At 40.2% G+C, this 19,713-nt stretch overlaps 2 protein-coding genes and 1 non-coding gene across 9 annotated transcripts in view; 1 reads left to right on the top strand and 2 right to left on the bottom strand.

The window, feature by feature from the left end:
* Positions 1–580: 580 nt before the first annotated feature.
* On the bottom strand, positions 581–8,931 carry TIPIN (TIMELESS interacting protein). 5 transcript variants are annotated; one of them, XM_075159737.1, is made up of 8 exons: positions 8,361–8,928; positions 7,840–8,019; positions 6,521–6,608; positions 5,527–5,602; positions 4,342–4,464; positions 3,730–3,793; positions 1,633–1,830; positions 581–1,248 (listed from the first exon to the last, which is right to left on the bottom strand). In XM_075159737.1, exons 2-8 carry the CDS (start codon positions 7,970–7,972, stop codon positions 1,091–1,093), a joined length of 840 nt encoding a protein of 279 aa, XP_075015838.1. In that variant the 5' UTR covers positions 7,973–8,019; positions 8,361–8,928; the 3' UTR covers positions 581–1,090. The 5 variants fall into 5 exon arrangements, with proteins under 5 accessions (XP_075015838.1, XP_075015839.1, XP_075015837.1 ...); XM_075159738.1 differs by having other exon boundaries at positions 7,840–7,999; positions 8,584–8,928; XM_075159736.1 differs by having other exon boundaries at positions 7,840–7,999; positions 8,361–8,927.
* Positions 2,659–2,795, bottom strand: LOC142086928 (small Cajal body-specific RNA 14). The gene has a single exon (XR_012675286.1).
* Positions 8,932–16,051: 7,120 nt separating the features above from the next.
* Positions 16,052–19,713, top strand: part of MAP2K1 (mitogen-activated protein kinase kinase 1) — a 41,146-nt gene continuing 37,484 nt past the window's right edge. Inside the window, exon 1 of one of the 3 annotated variants that reach the window (XM_075159729.1) lies at positions 16,052–16,420. In XM_075159729.1, coding sequence (XP_075015830.1) covers positions 16,341–16,420 — 80 coding nt within the window. In that variant the 5' untranslated portion in view covers positions 16,052–16,340. Of the gene's footprint in view, positions 16,817–19,713 lie in introns of all 3 variants that reach the window. The other 2 variants (XM_075159732.1, XM_075159728.1) reach the window with 2 other exon arrangements.

Genomic DNA, 19,713 nt, shown 5'->3' with positions numbered 1-19,713 from the left:
AAACTCCTTCCTACTAATCCAGAACACAGATTCTTTGTTTACTGAGATCCCCCAGCTGCACATCTGGCATAAAATAACACCTGTTAACATGAATTTATTTCATCTGCCGTAAGTGCTGCTCTTGTCTTAATTCAGTTTCTAGAAATTCAGTTTCTGTTACGAACAACAGCACGGTGAGGAAACAGTTCTCCATTAAAAAAAAGTCACTTAAAAGACCAGCAGTGTATTTGCACTGGGTTCTCTGGAAGGAGCCTTTCTTGATTCGGTAGGTTCTGGCTCTTCGGCCACACATGCAAGCCAAGCCATCTGGAATGCCGGAATGCTGTCCTACTGGAGAGGGCAGGCTCAGAGCTTTGCCATTATGGTGGTTCTTGTTCATTCCACAACAGGGAAGAGCTATTGTACAAGAAGGAAAAACAAGACTATACCAAGAGGATGAAACAGAGCTTCCAGAGAGAGAACAGAATCGGCCAAAGGAAGATAACTAATTTGGTGAAAGCCAAAGCACGTTCCCCTAAGGGGATGTACTTCTCTGTGTGGAAGTTTGGAGGGCCTATAGTTCAACAGCCTTACACAAGAATTTCAGGTTTGACTTCTGAAATTTAATAGCTTCCATTTTGTAAGACAAGATACAGGTACTTGACAAGCAAGTTAAAAAAATGCAGGACACCCGTTCAGACATAGCACTAGCCGCTATTACTATACGCTCTATCAATAAAACAAACCAAACCAACTTTAATAGAAACTTCACCTGTCAATATCCCAGTTAATTCAGTTTGACATCCATTGTAAACAAAATTCAAAGTAGGTCGAAAAGCTCATTAACATTTCCTAAAGAATGTCAGTGGGGGCGGGGGGGAGATGTCTCAAATGCAGATGAAGAACTTTGTTCTGTTTTCCGATGTAACGGAGTTGCTCATCTGCGGTTTCAAGAGAAGAGTTCTGTCCAACTACACAGATGTCATGGTGAAGACTTCTATGAAGCTTCTGGAGTCAGAGTGCAAAGAGCCAGCAACCTTTCAATATAATGATAGTACTTAAAACATCGGGGTCTTTCTGTCAAGAAAGTCATTCAAGGTATGAGGAACAGTTACTGCTTTTCACCGCCACGTTCCAATTCTATATCTCCATCTTCAGCTTCTGTAACGGCAACCTTGGTTGCGGTAGCGTGAGTGTCTTCGATAAGGTCAGCGAGATCCTGAGCAACTGGGGTATTAAAGTCCTCTTCCAAGTAACTAGCAGAGAGCTCTGTTGGGGAGAAAAACAAAACAAAACAAAACAAAACAAAAAGCGATTTCCTACCATGAGAAAACACCGTTGTTTAACTGTAGTTTCTATCACCAGAATCAGAGTCTGCAAGAAAGCCAACTCCAGAGATGACCAGCAAGTTGAGATTCGTTTCATCAGACAAAGCTCTCACAACTTGGCATGACAACTAGGGAGAGAAGTTCTGACTTGGCTTTGGAGGAGTCTTAACTACAGGAACACAGTTTAAATTTGAGAGTTACACATGTTGGTACTTACTAGAAAATCAATCGCTACCATTTCCTTTAACTGACTCAGCAGCTCAGTTGTACAAACTTCTCGGGCTACTGACCTTAACATTAACACTTAAGTTACAGAGTTGATTACCGTTGTGTTGTGACTGGCTGTTACACTGCATCTTTGTTTGCCTACGTTCCAAAGCCAGCTGCCTGTTCTTCTTGATTCGCTGCTGTTGCTCTTCCGTGAGAGTTGTACCAGACACAGGATTGAGTTCTTCTGCATTTCCAGAGCAGGAACGTACATCTTCAGTGGCTGTATCTAGTCCATTGCTTTCCCCTCCACCATCTGGTTAAAAATGAGGGGGTGGGAGGGGGAAGAGGGGCAGAAATCAACACTTTCAACCCAGAGATATCTACTGCTAAATATCTGTCAAGAGAACATTTTAAAAGCACTTCTATGTTCTACATTTTACAGTTGTATTGACAGCTGAAGATGATTCTGTAATTTAGTTTTAATGGGCAATTTTCTGCCTAGGTCCACATACCTGATACTCAAAGTATACAACAAATGCTTATCAGAGATCCCAAACACACAACAATAATAAATACCTTAAATTAGAGGCATAGCTCCATGTACTAAGTTAGCAATCATGAGCTGTGCTTGAAGGTTAAAAAGAGACAGTAAATTCAGGCAATCCTTACTGAAAGGCCAGATAATTTTCTTCCCACCCCTACTAATAGGACACTGTCCTTTAGGAAGTGGCAGGACTAGTTATGGGAATCAGACAGGGAATCGAACACAGACATTGAATAGTCAGTTTTGAATTCAGTATGCTACTATTATGGAGTATTTACTTATTTGCTAACATTAACACATGCAAAATGGAGGCAGTCCAACTCCGTTAGACAAACTTCACCCACCAACAGAGAAGCAGAGCACTCTTTCAAGAGTGCCCAAGGCCAAGTGTGCTTGTGCCTCTGCACCACTTTAAGCCTGTGAACAGAGAAGTTAGCTGACAACAAGGTTTTGTTTTTTTAATACAATACTCTAGCTGCAGTTTTTATTTCAAAACTGTAAGATACCTACTCAAGTTTTTCATCTGAAGACTGACCAGTTGTAGCAGTACACTTGCTAACATGGTTCAAGAACAGATCAGCACCGCATTTAAATACAAATGTATGGAACCATCGCACAGAAAAATCTGATAACTCTACAGACACTGTCGGCAGGAACCATTTGCTTTACTGTTTGTGGCTGCTTACGGTTGCATTCCATTTCTAGCAAATGCAGCCAACAGTGAAGACAGCCACATGTCTCCGCCTGCCCAAAGGTCATCCCCACGGGTGAGGCGAGGTTTTACCACTGGTTAACTCATCCACCAGAACACCTTTCCCAAGCACTGGCTTGTCTGGAGACTGAGGTTCACATGAAGACAAACTGGACAACAGGTAGATAATTGTTTCAAGAGAGACTCACCGTGAAAGTGTGAGCACCTGCAAAGGACCTTAGGGACAACTATGAAATTCTCTGATTTCTGCTAATGAAGTTTCTTTCAAACTACCAGGTGAGCTCTACTCCCTCTTCTTAGTAAAAAAAAAAAAAAAAAAATTGTTTATTTCTAGTCTATCTAAAAACATCATTTGATTGGAAGAGACTCTTGAATTACCTTCTTGTTAAGTGGCTGGATTTTGACACTGGAAGAAGAAATACTCAATAGTAGCTATACGCCAAGACTGACAAACAGACGTAACAGTGCCCGCAAGCATTAATAAGTACTTTTCCTATAAAGGACACTACACCCTGACTGCACTGTGACAGCTTGTAGTATAAACAGTATAATGAATATTTGATTTCTGTGTTAATAAGATCCAAGAGCTCTTCAGACTGCACGTTCATAAGAGTACAATATAAACCAATATGTTCACTTAATAGTCGCAGTTTTGGGGTTTTTTTGGAAGAACATTTCTAACAATGCTGGTAATAAAACCCTATTTTCTATTTCCTTTCAGTATATGATGCACTTTTATTTATTTTTATACATATATATATAGCATTTTAGTCTGAGTACCAGTTCAGTTTTGTAATCGTAAGTCTCACAGAAGCTTGGTTTTAAAAGAGAGGACCACTCAACAATTTCTTCTACATTAGAAAAACGTATCAAGATTATTAATTTCTGGTCAGTAGGTGGGGAAGTAAAGTAATTTTAAGCACTGAACTACTGAACAAACAGTATAATGAGCATACCTTCATTACTTGTGAAGTCTTCATGTAAAATAGGAAGATCGAGTCTAATCCGCTTGAGGCAGGTCTGCAAGTAAGAGATTAAAATACTGATATTTCATCTGTAACAAAATCTTCTGTGCAACATTGCGATGTTTTTAATACTACTCCCAATTTCTCTTTACACCTTATTACTCTGAAAAAAATAATCCTTTCACTACATGTCTGTTTGATCTAATGCTGTGGATTGTTTTCCTAGTCCTTCATCTATCACCAGATGAAGCAGCATCCTTCATAAGTCTTCTTTTGCAGGTTCAAATGTCAAAAAACAAACAAAGCAACTCCCAAAACCCAACTAGTTACAGCACTCTTAAGCAAATTACTTTGGTTAAAGATACCTGAAAAAGTTGAAGCCAAATCTCTGAAGTACTATTTCAAATAAAGAAAGGTTATATCTAAATGTAAACTTAAATACTTCAAATTCTTTTTTTAAAAAAAGAGAGAAGTTAATTTAAATAACATTATACTCCTTAGCAGCACGCACAAGTCTTCTTTTGTTGCGTAATTGCTCTCCTAAACCTACCTCTTACGCTATTCGGTACTGCACGAAAAGAAATTGACAAGAACAAAACGTACCTGAACTTCCTTTTTGTTTCCCAAAGACTCTACTTTGTCAATAAAATCCTCAAATTGCAATTTTGGAAATAGTCTATGAGCCCAGTGCTCCATATGTCGTATAAGTGTCTTCAGGTCTTCTGCCTAGAGCATACAACAAGACACCCAGCTAATGAAAGCTGACTAAGTCAATAGACTGCAGAGGGAAACATCACAGTAACATTTCTGAAAATATTAAGCATCTGCAGCTTGAAAGTCTCTTGAAAATTTAAGTAATATGAATGCATGGGTAGCCTTTCCTCCCACAATCAAGTCTGTAAGTGCAATTTCAAGCTATAAGAAGAATAGCGATCCGAGTTCAGGAGAAGCATTTGCATATACTGTAAAGCGTTTGACAGGCTTCTGAGAAGTTGCCCATAAGCAGCCTAGGTCTGAACCCAGACTGAAAAAAAAAATCCATAGGGGCACCGCTGGCATTTATTTTGATGTTTAGAACACACAGAAAAAACGTACATCTAAATAACCTTATCTAGTAAAAATTTTTGCTCAGATCAGCAGTATTGCTTAGTTCTTCAGTTACAACTGCCTCCAGTTGTAAAGAGAAAATTTATACCGTGAATGTTCTCTGTAAACCAGAGATGCCCAGGCATCCTTGTAAGCGTACCAATAGTCTAATGATATTTAAAAAAAACCCGAGCTTTTTATGTTTAAGTGTATCTAAGACAGTTTGTAGAGAAAATACTGCTTTCTCTTTGCTTAAGTGGTACATCACACTTTTTTCAATATTAAAAACTTTGGGATAGAGGTGTCACAGAAGCCTAACAGAGGAAACTGATCATGAAATGAGATGGTAAAGGCATTCCAGATATAATAGTCTTACAAGCCTGTTCCAATTTAAAAAACCCCTTTCTATGGACAATACGAAGAGTCACAGACATGATATTCCAGTTTTGAAGTAGAGGAAAACAATTTTAAGATCAAAACATGGATTTTGTTAAAACATTTGTGGTTTTCTTTTGGGGGTTTTGTTTTGGTTTTTTTTTTTTTTAATTTGCAACTACAAACCCCACCAGGGTACGTTCAAATACTGTTAGAAAGCTGGCTAACCAGAGTGTAATATCAATTTTCCCCATATCTGATGGGCAGCAATCTATCAAGTCTAGATTAACCTCCCAGGAAACAAAACAAAAGCTCACTATGTCTTACCTCATGCCCCTTGCCCTTGAACTTTACATTGTCAAACATGTGTCTCAGGGCTGGAAGTCCTCTTTCTGAAATTAACCTGTTAATAGGAAATGGGTGAAGTTATTTGAAACCCATACTTTCTTTTTCTAATTAAAAACAAACAAACAACAAAACAAAAAACCACAAATCACACAAACAACCTCACGTTCCTTTAAATAGCCTAAAGCTACCGAGCTCTATTTGAAAGATATACAGAATTAGAAGTCATTAAGAAAATGCACAAAATAGGATAAAGACTCTGTAAGACCAAAGACTTATTTGGAAAATTCACCATACATATATTCCTACTCCAAGGAGGTTTTAAATTTTGATTATATGGAAAGTCAGTTCTTGTATCTATATTGGCTAAGTAAAACTAGTTAGATGCATGACCAGAACATCCACCTGTGGTATCACTAACTTCATCAGTATATTTAAAACGGAAGAAACTGAAAGCTTAGATTCTTTCCATTGCTTATAAAGAACTTAGACCAGTTTTAGTGATAACAGCAAAGAAAATATTAAAATCCTTTATCTTTATACAGAGTTTATCCAGCTTATACGTAAGTCAGGTGTAAGTGTACTTTCAGTAGTACCTTACAGTCACCAATATATTGAGGTTTTATTTTGAAGCATGCTTTTATTAAAGAAAGCAATCTACAGTACTATGTCTGTAGCAAAATGAAGAAGATTCAGCTGGAAGAGTCCTATTTATGAATAATAAATGTATCTTTAATAATTAGTCATGTCCTAAGTCCCAAAGAGACTTCAAGAAAGTTAGACTAGTAATAGCACAGGTACACAGGTAAGCAAGGAATAAAAAGGTTGAGATACAGCACGCAAGAGGCACTTTCATCTCTAAAACTCTTGGTCTTTGACTTGGCTATGACCAAGCAGAGATCACAGTAACCTTAATCATTCCCCCACAGCCATACACCAAATTCATCACAGAAAGAAATAATCTGTAAAAAATTACCTCTGGGCATCTAGTTTAGGCATTGGTCTTTTAACTGCTTTCCGTGTAGCTGCAGCAGAATCCTTTGTTTGTGACTGCTGGTTTTCATCTGGTTCCAATAAAGAAAATAACATACTTCAAGTATATAATGCAATTGACATCACTTAGAATCGCATCATGTAAATTTTAACTTTCTATCCTATCAAAAAGGCAGCATCACAAGTATTCCATTGCAGGTAGAGTACTCCAAACAAACGTCTGCGTATTTCACCTTGCTTCTCCCACAAGACACTGGAAATAAATCTGTCTCTTCAAAATTTACTAAGGAATCAACTTTTCTAGCAAAGTAGGTTCCTTGAAAGGCAAATTTCCTAATTTTAGAACTTCTATATTGTATTTCTGATGAGAAATATATTGAGAGTAAATGCTGCTTCTAAAAGTTACGAAACTGAAATTATCAATAAACATAATCTGATAGGTGTGTCCCAAAATTTCCACGGATAGATCTGAAAGACAGACCTAAACCACCAGCGTCGCCTTCAAAAACAGAGAAAGAGGTGATGTGTGACCACAATCAATGCGTCTTTTAAGAACCAAAGTCCATATGCTTTTTGATTAGGGCCAGTATATATTATTTGACTGCAACAGACAAGGCACCAGTGCCCATCTCATCTCAGAGCTAGCAATCAGGCATCATACTGATTTCTTGGTTTACTTTTTGCTACTTTGAACATCAGAAATTCAGAAGTTGTCCTTTTCACATATCAAGGAATTAAATCTATCCAAAATCCTATTGTCTAGTGAACAGACAGAGCAGGGATCAAGGAAAACATATGTTTAACACTATAGGCAAATATGAGTAGAAGTAAACAATAGTTAAAATAAAATCTTTATACTTTCTATTAGCTTGTTAAGTATACAGCAAGATCTTTTCGAATACAAAGAATTAAGTTTTACTGAAGTGTCTTGGGTTTCTTCTAGGTCTACAAAATCTACCAACATCTCCCTGGAATACTACATTCAACACTCTTACCTCTTCTGAAATCCAAGTCATAAAGGGTAACTATAGCTCACCGCTGTATAATTATCTTTACCAACATTTCGTCAGAAGAGCTTGAATTTTATAAAGATTCATTTGTGTGTGTATTTTCATCGAATCTACAAAAATAAACTTTTCCCACAAGCTTGGAAACATAGAATCAATAACAATTTAAATTTACGAATTGCTTTCTTATCTACACAAGACTATTTTTATGCAGTAAACTCAAGGTAGTGAAGTACAACACCAATAATACGTTGTCTATACTGCAATGGGATCTTTAGGGGTTATAGGTGTTCACCTCCATTGGCTTGAGCCCATTCAACGTCGTCTCTTCCTGGAGAGGCAGGAGGTGGAAGAGGTGGGAACGTTTCGTCTTCTGTATTCTCATAGTCAGGAAGATCAAACAAGTTGTTCTCTAAAGGATCTATCATTGCCACAGATGAACTTTTTTCCCCCTCCTGCAGGAAATACCAAATGCATTTGAAGAGAAGAAGCGAGAAGAAAAGGCTGCTACAGAAGCAGCTAAACATGTTATATACAGTATGTCTACAGCTTTCCCAGAAAGATTTGCCAACCAGAAAAAACAGCATCATACAAATCAAGTAACAGATACCATACAGATGACACACTCCAGCCTCACTAGGCCGAACAAAACAAGGGTTTCTCGTGTTTCAACTCATCAAAGTTACTTGGGAGTGGCAGGTACGGGTCATGGGAATAAAACAAAAGAAATGGATTTCTAACCAAAGCTGTTTTACATTCACATCCTCGATTATCAAACACTACTGGGGGCTGGGCAGTAATTCCTCTGATTCTTACCTACGTAGAAACGCAGTCTGGAAGAGGATTCCCCTTTTCCGGCTCCTTGAGCAAAGCTAATTCCAGAGACTTCAGCACATCAGCACGACCGGGTTTAGGGTGACCCGGTCTTAGCACGGCTGCGTTCCCAAGGCTTCAGGAACAGCTCTTTTTTTAAGGGAAAGTTTTCTCTCAGACGTTTTAGTAACGAGAGGACACCCCAGGCAGCTCCGTCTACACTGACCTTCGGAGGTGAGCTCCGGGCTGCGAAACTCTCACGGAGCCGGAGGCTGAGGGAGTCCAGAGAGGGCAGTGAAGGAGCTCGCTAGGGTCTCCAGGGCCAGAGCTACAAGCTGCCGGGCGCCACGGCGGCCCCGCTCCCCTCACACCACCAGGGCAGCCCCGAGGCGTGCAGGCACTGAGGGGGGGCTCTCCCCCTTCCACTGGCGGGAAGCAGGGCGAAGAGGGCTTCTCGCCTGCCTTCTCAGGGCAGACGGGTCCGCGCCCTGCCCCGTCCGAGCGGCGCTCCGAGCTCCCCCGCGCCGCCTGCCACTTCCTGCCCCGGCGGGCGACGGCGCCGGGTGGGCAGCGCGCCGGGGAAGTACCGCGAGAACCGCAGATCTCGCGAGCTCCCGGACCGCCTGAGGTCGGCTGAGGTGGGCGGCCGGCCGGCGGCGGCTCCCTGCCAGGGCGCATGCGCGGCAGGTCCGCGGCGGCGCTTTTGGCGCCAAAACCCCATGGGCGGGGCGGGGCGGGGCTGCTGAGGCGTTTTCCGAGCCGCGGCGGTCGTTTCCTTCCCCGCTCTCCGGCTCAGCTTTGTTTAGCATCACCTCATCTGGCAAAAGTTGCTGGGCTTGAGAGTTTTATTCGAAACATCTAAGGTTGCTAGGCCCCACGATGAATTAACCCCAGAAATGGGATTTAAAATAGTCTATGTTGAGCTTTTTCTCACTTTCCTACCTCTGAGGAAAGGACTTCCAGGACAGGTAGCGATCTCAAGCTTTTCTCCGTACAGATGCCAGCTGGAGCCTTCTGGTACTTCAAAACTAAACAGTTTGCAGTTGTCCAGGCTGTAATAAATACACCAAGCCCTCTGAGATTTGGCAGCTGTGCGCATAAAATGCCATTTAAGGACTTGGACAGCAGGCTGCAGAAACAATAGGGGAGAAGCTCCACGCTACGGTCTCCAGTGCTGTTGCATCTGAAAAATTCTGTTTTCCTATTTTTACAGGTCAGTCCATAGAAGTGTATCTGACTTAAATTATAGGCTCTTCATTTAAGCAAAATGAGAGAAATTAATGTCAAATATTAACACATTAAACGAATTGGTTTTCCCTTATTTCTCTATGTGACATGTAATGTTTCTGGTAATTTAATGTATTCCTTCTAATATGACAAAATCAATTGCAGTTACTTTCCAGTTAAAAAACATAAATGTATTATCCTTTAGTCGAAATTATTTTAACCGTTAATGTTTAAAATATGTATTCCCAAATGCAGCAGCATCTTTTCTAGTCAAGAATACATTAAATACAGGGAGAACGCATTGATGCATTTGTTAGCATTGAATCCTTTTATATTAACTTTTTAGATATGGCCAATTTGTTCAATTGAGGCACATGAAGTATGAAAATAAACACAAAGCCATACTAATAATTATAGATCAAATGCTGCTAATTTCCAGCTCAAAACACTGTAAAAATTTGTGTCATATAAAATTACTGAAAATCAAATGTCTGTATGATGAGCATTTTGCATTGAAAATAATAGTCACTCTTTATATTAAAAAATCTTTACAAACGAATTAGGTTTTGGGCGTAGCCTGAATATTTGTTTCATAACTATTAGTGTAATACATCTTTTCACTTAACTGTTTTCCTTCATATTTAATGTAATGCTTTTTTTTTGTCTGCGAAGTAATTGCATTTTAAATACTTAGCTAATGTCAACCGAACTTACTAGAGAGCTCAAGCTTTCAAAATTCCCTTAAGTCCCTGTATATTTTCTGCAAAATCAACTGGTAAGTAGAAAAGAAATAACATAGCAGGGTTCTCCGTGAGCAAAGGCAGGGAGAAGGTAGTATCCATTTACGTGGCTGGCTGGTCTCCATATACCCAAGTCAACCGGTCTGCATAAGCAGAGCTCTGTCCTGTGGTGTTTTGTCTTTGCCAGAACAGGTAGATAACAGATAGGAAAAAAAGTTCTGGAAAGGTATAAAAAACACTATATAAAGAGTAAAGCAGATCACTTACAATCTCTGCAGTACAGTGTTATAAAACCTACCATATTTATGCAACTTTGATTAATCAATATTTCTGAAGAGTGTTTAATTAGAGACTGGACTTGATGATCTAGGTGGTTCTTTCCAGTCCTATGTTCCTAATTAAATGAAAAGCATATGCTGGCAGGCATTGATTATTGGTTTTTTCCTCAGGAAATGAATAACCAGCCACATGCTGGTAAAATAATAACTCAGGCAAAAAAAAACCCTATAGCTTGCATCTATTCTAGAAAACATTCTGGTTTCTAGTTCAGGTGAAATGGAGATACTACTTGTTTGTTTCTGTATTGAATAGTGCCATTTCATAGGCACTAGACACATAGAAAAACTGCAGAAAATTAGCACCTTATTCTATATTTCAGTCTCATTTCATGTTTTACACGTAATATATGGCAAAGAAAATCTATAAAATGGATAATCGGCTACTTCTACATTTGAAGGGTTTTACTCCTATGGGAGTAATACTTGTTCTGCAAAAACCATCTAAGTATTATGTTGGCAAAGCTGGTCATGCAATAAACCCTAGACAAAACTGGTACCATTGTAGCTAAATCGTAGGGATTTAGTAAACTTCAACTAGTTGTGATTTATACTTTGCTAATCTAATCTAATCTAAATTTTATATTTTACAGTCATCTTAAACATTAATTTCTAAGATTTTAGTATATTACTAAACAATTAAGATTGTGATCTGATCCACAGTGTTCCTTTTAATGCCTGCTTCTTGTGGAAAACAAGATGTGCAAGAAAACCTGTGATCTGTGGCTGTTTGAAAGTCAGTTTTTTTGTCAGCCGCCTTCTAATAATTTTTGATCCTATTGGCCAATTGCAGTCAAATTTGAATCAGGCTTTTTAAATTCCATTGCTTATGGTAGTAATTATTTCCTTACATTGCTCTGTTAAACACTAAATAGATTAAGAAATATTAAATGTTACAAATAACATTTTGGCAGGAAAATATGCAGCTTTATGTGGCAATCAAGTTTAAAAAGTTAGGCTAATTTAGTGATGCAATTAATGTATCTAGTAATCATATTTTCCTTTTCATGCATTAAACTAGATAAAATTTGGGTTTTCATGAGGGAAAAAAGTGGTAATGAAGACAAGCTTCTTCGATCCATTTCTATTTACAGGGACATATTTCAGTTCTATTTTTCCCAGCAGTGGTGGAATCAATAAGTAAGAAAATCACACTGCTCAGAAGTCTTTCATAGAGATTACACTACCTTGTATTTTTTCTTTATCTTTTCCTTCATGATTCACCTTCAGAAACACCTGTTCATAAAGCAAAACGCAGTTCTTTCCACCAAGAATGTCAAATTCCCAAAACACACGTTTTGTTTTGGCTGGGGCAATATGCTTAATTTTCAGTTGCAAATACACTGAAGTTAAATCCATTTGTTTTACAGAAGTTCAAACCAACCTACAACAATCTTGAAACATTTTATATGTGCTATATAATCATATAAAAGAAAACTGGTCATTCAGTATGCCTATCTAGATCAGTGTGATGACCATTATAAAAAATCAACAACAACAAAAAACCCAAATCAGGTGTCTTACGATACTTTGAGCGAAGCCCAGAGGCCACCCAGCTCTCGGGTCTCTCTGCGGTTCCAGGGGTACGACAACGCCTGAGGAACTCGGCGGTGGCAGCAGCAGTTACACAGAAATGATTCCTGCGGTGGCATCAATCCATATGCCCGTGACTTTCTTTCTGTATTCAGTCAATTCAAAATACCTTTGTTTTCGTGGTATAGGTCAAAGGGATTTTAAAACAGATGAGTGAATTCAGTAATTTTTCGCAGATTTCACATGTTTGCAGTGCAAGTATAAAGTGCTCCAGAGGAGGGAGCTATCTCTTAATAGCTGGAATTGGAGGGAGGGAGCATGTCTTTGAACGGCAAAGCTGTGAAAATAGTAATTTAATCTTTTCTACTTTAGAAATGGGTAAGGTATTAGGAACGCTATAGCATTTTTGCATAATACATAGGGAAGTTTGTTCATAATTTCAGTTTCTATAAAAGCATTAATGACTACTTTGATTAAAAATATTACTCTACGTTTGCAAACCACAGAAAATGAAACCATGAAATTCAGAGTGGTTCTTTATACAAAGTGTTTACAATGTAAATTTTGTTGTGGAATTTACTCTGCACTGTTACCATCAGCTGAGTCAATGCGATCCATGCTTCTTTATTGCTGTGTTTCAAAAACTTTGCATACCAAAACCTCTGTTTTCAGTGGGTATGCCCAGTCATTCATCTGTTTGTGTAGGCTTTTTTTCTGATGGAGAAAAACAATGTAACAAGGAGAAAAATAATTCAAACTCTATATGAAAATTCACAATGCACAACTAAAATTCTTCTTTGTTCAGTCCAAATATTTAAAAGAAAATAAAGAACTTCCTTGCAATAATCTTTTCAGAGAAAAAGAGGCCATACTTTGCAACATAGTAGAATAACTAGTTGCATAACTCATGTGGGCAATTACAGCATAGTGCAACTGCAATTATATGGGGCATATATAGTAATTGTGCCTTCAATACTTGTCTAATATTTACGTTTTCTCTGCAAAGGAGTTCAGTGTTTCAGACAAAGGAGTCCTTGCGTTTCCCTACACAAGTTGTGTAAAGAGAAGAACAACCTCAGTTGCAAGCCAATGTCGTCTTCAGAAAAAAAATCTGGTTTTAGCATAGAAAGACTGGATACTTCATGAGTTACTGTGAATGCTAGTCATTCAATTTTACTATAGCACCTTAATCCTGTGGCAAAAAAAGAAAGGAAAATAACATATAATTAAAAATTCTCAAATAACTATATAAATTCCATTTTTAATTTGTGGCTGAATCAACTCATTGGAGTATAAAACCTGTCCACAGTTGTAAAGAAGTTATTAATTTAAGTGATGTATTCATATGTCTGCATTGTATATGAAAAAGACAATATAGCTTCAAAAATTAGGGAATCTCAGCAAAAAATGTGTTTTATGGAATGACCGATAAAGAGCGTGTGACTGAGAACAGCTTCAGAAGATGGAGGTCACTGCCTTTGCACCGAAACCACACGCGTGGTGTTTGTCACAGGCACTGAATGCAGCAGGGGCTTGTGAACAGTTCCCACTCCTCACTCTGAAGCTACCGCTGGAGCAGCTGCATAGCAAGGAAGAAAGGCATTTCTAGGCATCGATCTTTTTCTGCTCTCGGGCAAAAGACATAAAGCACAGAAATACAATACCAGTTACAGCGGTCAGTGCTGGAACTGCCAAAGGAACTGATTTTTCACTCTTCTACCCAGTACCAAGCATTAGCACCACCTTAGCGCCAAGTCATTCGCTACTACTTCAGTTCTTGGCTCACATGTGTCTGTGAGAGATTTCATTTACCACTTAAGCAAATTTATGAGTAACTGTAGAGTCTTTTCTTCTGGATGTGTCACATTTGTTGACAGATTAGAGCATTGTACAGTACAAAAACTTACAGTAGCAGCGGTAAGAAATTTTCATCTGTGTCAGAAAGCAGAAGAAATCTGCTTAATGGATAACTTCTCAGGGTACAGGCCTTAAAAGAGTTTTCATCTTACTTCTGCTGGATTCAGACAATGAGAAATTAATCTTCCAAAGCAGCACAAACTTTACCGAACTTCTTTACATATCTCAGCAGTAGAGGCAGGGTTGTATTGTCACTCTGTTCAGAAAAGTCAAATACATGTAACTCCTTTTATCTCCTGAATCTTATCATATAATTAGCATAGGAATGTCATAGTTTTAAGCACATGTGTAATATCCAGATTGGCTTTGTTGATCCAAATACGGCCATTAGTAGTACTCTAATATTCCATTTTTCCCCGTAAGATCTACAACTAAATAACAGGAATCTTTAAATTTACATTCTCCCTCTTGGAAAGAGAACTGGTATGGAGGAACAACTGCTACTGACGGAAGAAAAAGGATATATATTACTGTTAAAGCAATGTTGCCTAGCCCAGAAGAGTCACCGTTGGACTGGAGCGAGGACATTCAATTGTACTTACCGGGGGTGACGCTGGCCCGAGAGCCAGCCCCGGTTCGTAACAGGCTGTGAGCGTTTCAGGCCGGCTGACCGGCGCTGTTCCAGCCGTACAGGACACACGCAGCTGTCGCAGGACACCGTCATCCCACCTGTCTGCCACCGCTTCTCCGGTGGGGTCCCGCTGCACCCACCGCTCTTAATGGTGTGGTTCATTCGTCCTCTGATATTCTGCGGCAGACTTATTTTCTAAAAAATCTTACAGATGCGTGGAAGCAAGTCAATGTTAAAGCAAGGCAGTGATCAGTTTAAATCCTGGTGTGGAAGCTTTTTTCAGCAGTAAGGTGGCTTTTGTTCTCTGAAATTTTAACCTCCTGGTTACGTTAGTGTTTTTCTCCCCAGAATTACCCATATAAAAGAGGCACTGTTCTTTCCATGGCGGGGGGTCACAGGCCTGCTCTGTAATAGTTCAGGACTTCTATGTCTAACCTTAAAACTGTTAAAGCAGCAGTGGGTTCATAAAGTAAAATCCCCTGATACAACATTGATCTTTAAATTTATTTTATGAGTCATACTTTCTTAGCCATACATTCTTGCTTTTGTATGCCAAAACATGACAGAGGGCTCCTGGAAAATAAAATTTTCTTGGTTATATTTAGGTTCACTAAAATAATGTAATTACAAAAACCTAGAGAGCCCCAAAATCATAGTGATGCAAGTCGGATCTTCACAGAAATGTGCACGCATAAACCCATCATCACATTAACGTGTGAAATGTATGTGCCCAAATCTGGCCATTCCTAGTAGCTACAGCCGTGTTTTAACAAAAGCAGCTTGGGCATTTCATTTTCATGCTCATTTTACTGTTTATAATTCACAGTTTTGTAACTGTAATCCTCAGTTTCCATTTTGAGTTCAGGCATTTACTTTGGGAAAAATTTAGCAGTCGTTAGTACCCCAGCTGAGGCTTATGTTTTAATTATAAATACAGTAGTTTCCACATCGGGGTACGTTAATGATTGCATGCGAGGGAGATAAATAAACTGCTCCATAAAACATCGTTTTAACAACGGGGTTTCCTCTGCGGAGAAAACGACGTCGCTTGTTGGAAGCAGCTGTTTTAATTAATCGCTAAGAGGATTCTCAAAAAAAGCCCAAAACCCAACCAAAAAACTTTAAGATAAAGTCATAAAGCCTGTGAACCGGAGAGAGGCGGGCGGTGGCGGGGCCCAGCGGTGCCGGTACCCGCAGGGGAGCGACTCCCCCGCGCCGCCTCCGCCCCGCGACGTGCGAGCCCCGCAGCTGCGGGCAAAGCACAGTGCGGGCAGGGCTTCAGGAGGGCTTCACTCCACCCAGTGCGCATGCGCCCGCCCACGGCGCTTGCGCAGTGAGCGGGCTGGGGCGGTGCGCGCAGGCGCACTCCCAAAGAAGGGCACATTTTGAGCCCGGGCAGTTTTCCCCGTCGGGAGCTGACGGGAGAGAGCTCGGCGCTGCTCCGCCGGGGGAGGCCGGCGCTGGGCGGGAGGGGCGGCGCGGCCGGGGTCCGGTGGCGGCACACGCACCTGCTCGCTGAGGAGGCAGCCCGCAGCCCGTGGGGGCACCGGCGGCGAGGGGAGCTCCCAGCTTTGCTCCGCCGCAGGAAGTCCCTCGAACCTGGCCGAAGTGGGGCTGAGGCTTCTCTGTCCCTTACCCTCTGCGCCGTCTGGGGGCGAAAATGCCGAAGAAGAAGCCCGGGCCGATTCAGCTCAACCCCGCTCCGGATGGCTCCGCCGTCAACGGGACCAGCTCTGCAGAGTGAGTGAAGCCGGTTGGGGGTGGCCGGGGCTCCGGCGGGGCTGCCCGCGCTCTGCGGCGGCCGCCGTCCCGCGTCCCTGAGGTGACGGGCGCGGCCGCCCCTGCTGCAGCCTTCCCGCCGCCCGGAGCGGTGGGGTGGTCTTCTGCGGACCGGTCCTCGCCGCTGCGCGCCGGGAAAAGCGCGTATCCGAGGCGGTGAAGTGGCACCAGCGCTGCTGGGTTAATTGCTCCTTAAGCCGTCTTGCTTTAAATCGGCACGGCCTGGTTTCCAGAAGAATCAAAATTATTGATTCCTGGGGGTGTATGTCCCCTTTCGTGGTAGCTGCTAAGAGTCTTCTCAACGGAGTAAGTGGATGGTGTCTTCGGCAATACATAAACTTCTGTCAGATATGAAAGGTAAATAAGCTGGGGAAAAATAGAGGAAAACTTGTAAAACTCTGTTCTCGTAGTCTATAATGGTATTGCTGAATTCTTAGATTATATAATTATCTAGTAAGTGCCAAATTATACATTTCCAATAGCATATTTCATAAACGTGTGTGTAGGAAAAATTTATATTGAAAATCCCACATTTGTAGAAAGGGGGTTTTGTTTTTCCTCCTCCTTTGCTTTAGACCAAACTAACGCTAATTTCAGTAAATCTGTTTTTCAGTAGTTAGCATGTAATGCTAGGTATGTCAGTGAGTGTGTTTGGAGAAAATGCTTCTGAGCTTTCCTCTGTGTAATGCAAACATTACACTGTATAAATGCGTGGAAGGTAGGTCTAAGCTAATCATGGGTACACTTGGGAGAAAAAAAAAGACTGAACACTGAATTGTTACATGTTGTCTATAAAGCCTCTGTTGAGCTTATGGATCTGGGTGAGTATGGCTTCAGTTACGCAGGTACAGTGCCAGCACCCTAGAGTAATGAAGTATTATAAAAGGAGTTTCTTTGAGGTTAAGAGGTCTGTGTTCACCACTTAATTTTTAGATTAAGGTGATGGACTAGCTCTTAACTGAGCCTTGAAACAAGGATGCATCTTTGTGCATCTGCACAAAGAACAGGTTCCTGCCGCTGTATGGTCAGTTCAGTCGTCTCTTGGACGTGTAAACTGAGCTCTGATATGCTTATGTACCATCCCTGATAGAGGGTATGTGAGACATAATTGTAGTGAGATGTACAACTCTCGGGCTTTAAAGTGTTCCGCCTGTATCGTTGTTGCCACATCTTCAGACAGGCTCAGATCTCACTTAACCGCCCAAACATCTAAAAAAAAAAAAAAATTAGCATCTAGCAGCTCCAGCCGTGACATTTCTAGCAAACTCTTTTGATGATTAAATGAGAGATGGAGCTGTTTAAAAACTATTATTTGGCAGGAGTTACTGATTGTATCTAAGCCTTATGATCTGAATATTATGCACTTTTTGTTCTGGATCGATAGGGGGAAAATATTATTTTTATATTTGCCTGTATAGCAGTTTCCAGTTGATTTTCTTCAGGGTAGTTGGGGATATGTTGACTCAGTCTTCAGGGATCCCTATTGCATATTAGTCTTGTTTTATACAATAAATCTCATATACCTATCACTTGCTCATTTTAGTACCTGAAGTTAATCACCAAACATACAATACATTAAATATTGTATTTCTTCACTCAAGAAATGTCATTAATTTTAAATTGCTTTTACATATCTGATACTCATTTACTTGTTGGAAACCTTTGGAGACTTATGGGGGTATTGAGGCTTGTTTACACTAATGAACTATCTTGCTTCATTTTCTGTTTTTTATGTTGATTTGTTTGGTATGTGTGTCTCTTAGACTTCTGCTCTTTGTTATATGTAAGACCTTATACCCAGCTTTTGCCAGGCCTAGAGATGTGTCAAGTATTTTGAAAAGAAGTAGCTTAGTGAAAGTAAATCCAGCAACCTGTTGTCCTATAAACAGCCAGAATTAATTAATCGTGGAAATATCCCGTCATCCTGCTAATATTAAATCCTTATTGTGAAAGATTTCAAATAGCAAAGAATAGTTGCATCAGAATTTGGAAATGTTTTTGGAATTAAGTTGAAAACTGTTTTGTTTTTTTTTCCTTCATCTGTAGGATTGTTTCTTTTTTTTCCCTCTCCTGCTCTGTGCTTCCCCCCCCCCCCCCTTTGGTTACTGCTTGAAATCAACAGTAGAGGTGTTTGTCAGCCTGTATACATTGTCAAGCGTTTCAAGTATGCTATGCATCTGTGGACTACCACATTAACACTTTCTAAAGCTCTCTTCTTGGTATAATGGAATTTTGGCTATGTGAGTCTCCAGTTACTCATTTGCTTCCGCCATATACAAACCTGTCACTTCGCAAATGATCTTGGATGCTTCCCTGTTCTTTTTCAGAGAAGAGAACCTCTCAGGAGAAAGAATGAAAAGAGCTCAAATTACTTAGCTAAGTAAAGTGAAGATTCCGAGCGAGATGGTATGATTGCTGTCTGTAAATGCATGAAGGATTTAAACATCCAGAAGGAAGGAAGTTATTTAGGCCCAAAGGCAATGTTGGCACAAAATCAAACGGATATAGATTGGCCATCAGTAGTCATACGTTGGAATTCGGATACTTTCCAGCTGTCAGAGGTGGAAGGTTCTGTAACATATTCTGGTGGGTATTTGACCCCCAGAATCTCTGGCTAGTTTTAAAATATTGAAGCTTAATACTTCTAGGAATGAGTACATATGATACTTTGACTTCCTGGCGGAAAGGAAGGGGAAGAGGAGGAAATGAAAGACGGAGAAGGGACTGGATGATTCAGGATGTCCTGCTTTCCATTCCTGTCTTGTCCTCTGTCTTCATCCTTGTTTGATGATGGGAACTCATTTACTGGAGTAAGAAAATGCTTATAGCATGAGGTGTAGGGCTTATAGCATGAGGCCTGATTCTCATTTGCATGACCCCTTTTTTTTTTTTGTACCCTGGCAAGGTGCTATAAAGGAGAATTAGGATACTTGCAATTTAAATATATGAATACTGAATATTTTAATGAAAATTTCACAATGTTTTTCCCTGACAGCAGTTTTTTGTTATTTGTAGCCATTACTTTAATTATTTGTACAGGATATTGTGGTTCTCTCTGGGGATTTCCAAATCCCTAGCTACCCTGCTGGACAATAGAGACAACTTAATAGAGATTTTCCTATGCTGTGAGCTTCACTTCTGTTTTTGACACTTCCTGCTGAGAAGCAGTTGCACAGAGGGAGTTGAACCTGTGCTGCTGTTCCTGAGCTCCATGTTGCTTCAGATCATCAGAATGAAACCAAAATGACATTGGT

This window comes from Calonectris borealis, chromosome 11, assembly GCF_964195595.1.
Source record: "Calonectris borealis chromosome 11, bCalBor7.hap1.2, whole genome shotgun sequence".
Taxonomy (NCBI): domain Eukaryota; kingdom Metazoa; phylum Chordata; class Aves; order Procellariiformes; family Procellariidae; genus Calonectris; species Calonectris borealis.
The sequence above is the reverse complement of the archived record's forward strand: the minus strand, read 5'-3'. Positions and strand labels throughout refer to the sequence as shown.

Bases quoted from the DNA above. Each gene is read 5' to 3' on its own strand.
- TIPIN (XM_075159737.1), bottom strand. From the start codon at position 7,972: ATGATAGATCCTTTAGAGAACAACTTGTTTGATCTTCCTGACTATGAG. The intron at 5,603-6,520 runs GTAATTTTTTAC...TCCTATTAACAG, and splicing joins CCTAAACTAGATGCCCAGAG to GTTAATTTCAGAAAGAGGAC. The intron at 4,465-5,526 runs GTAAGACATAGT...TGTATGCTCTAG, and splicing joins TCAAGGGCAAGGGGCATGAG to GCAGAAGACCTGAAGACACT.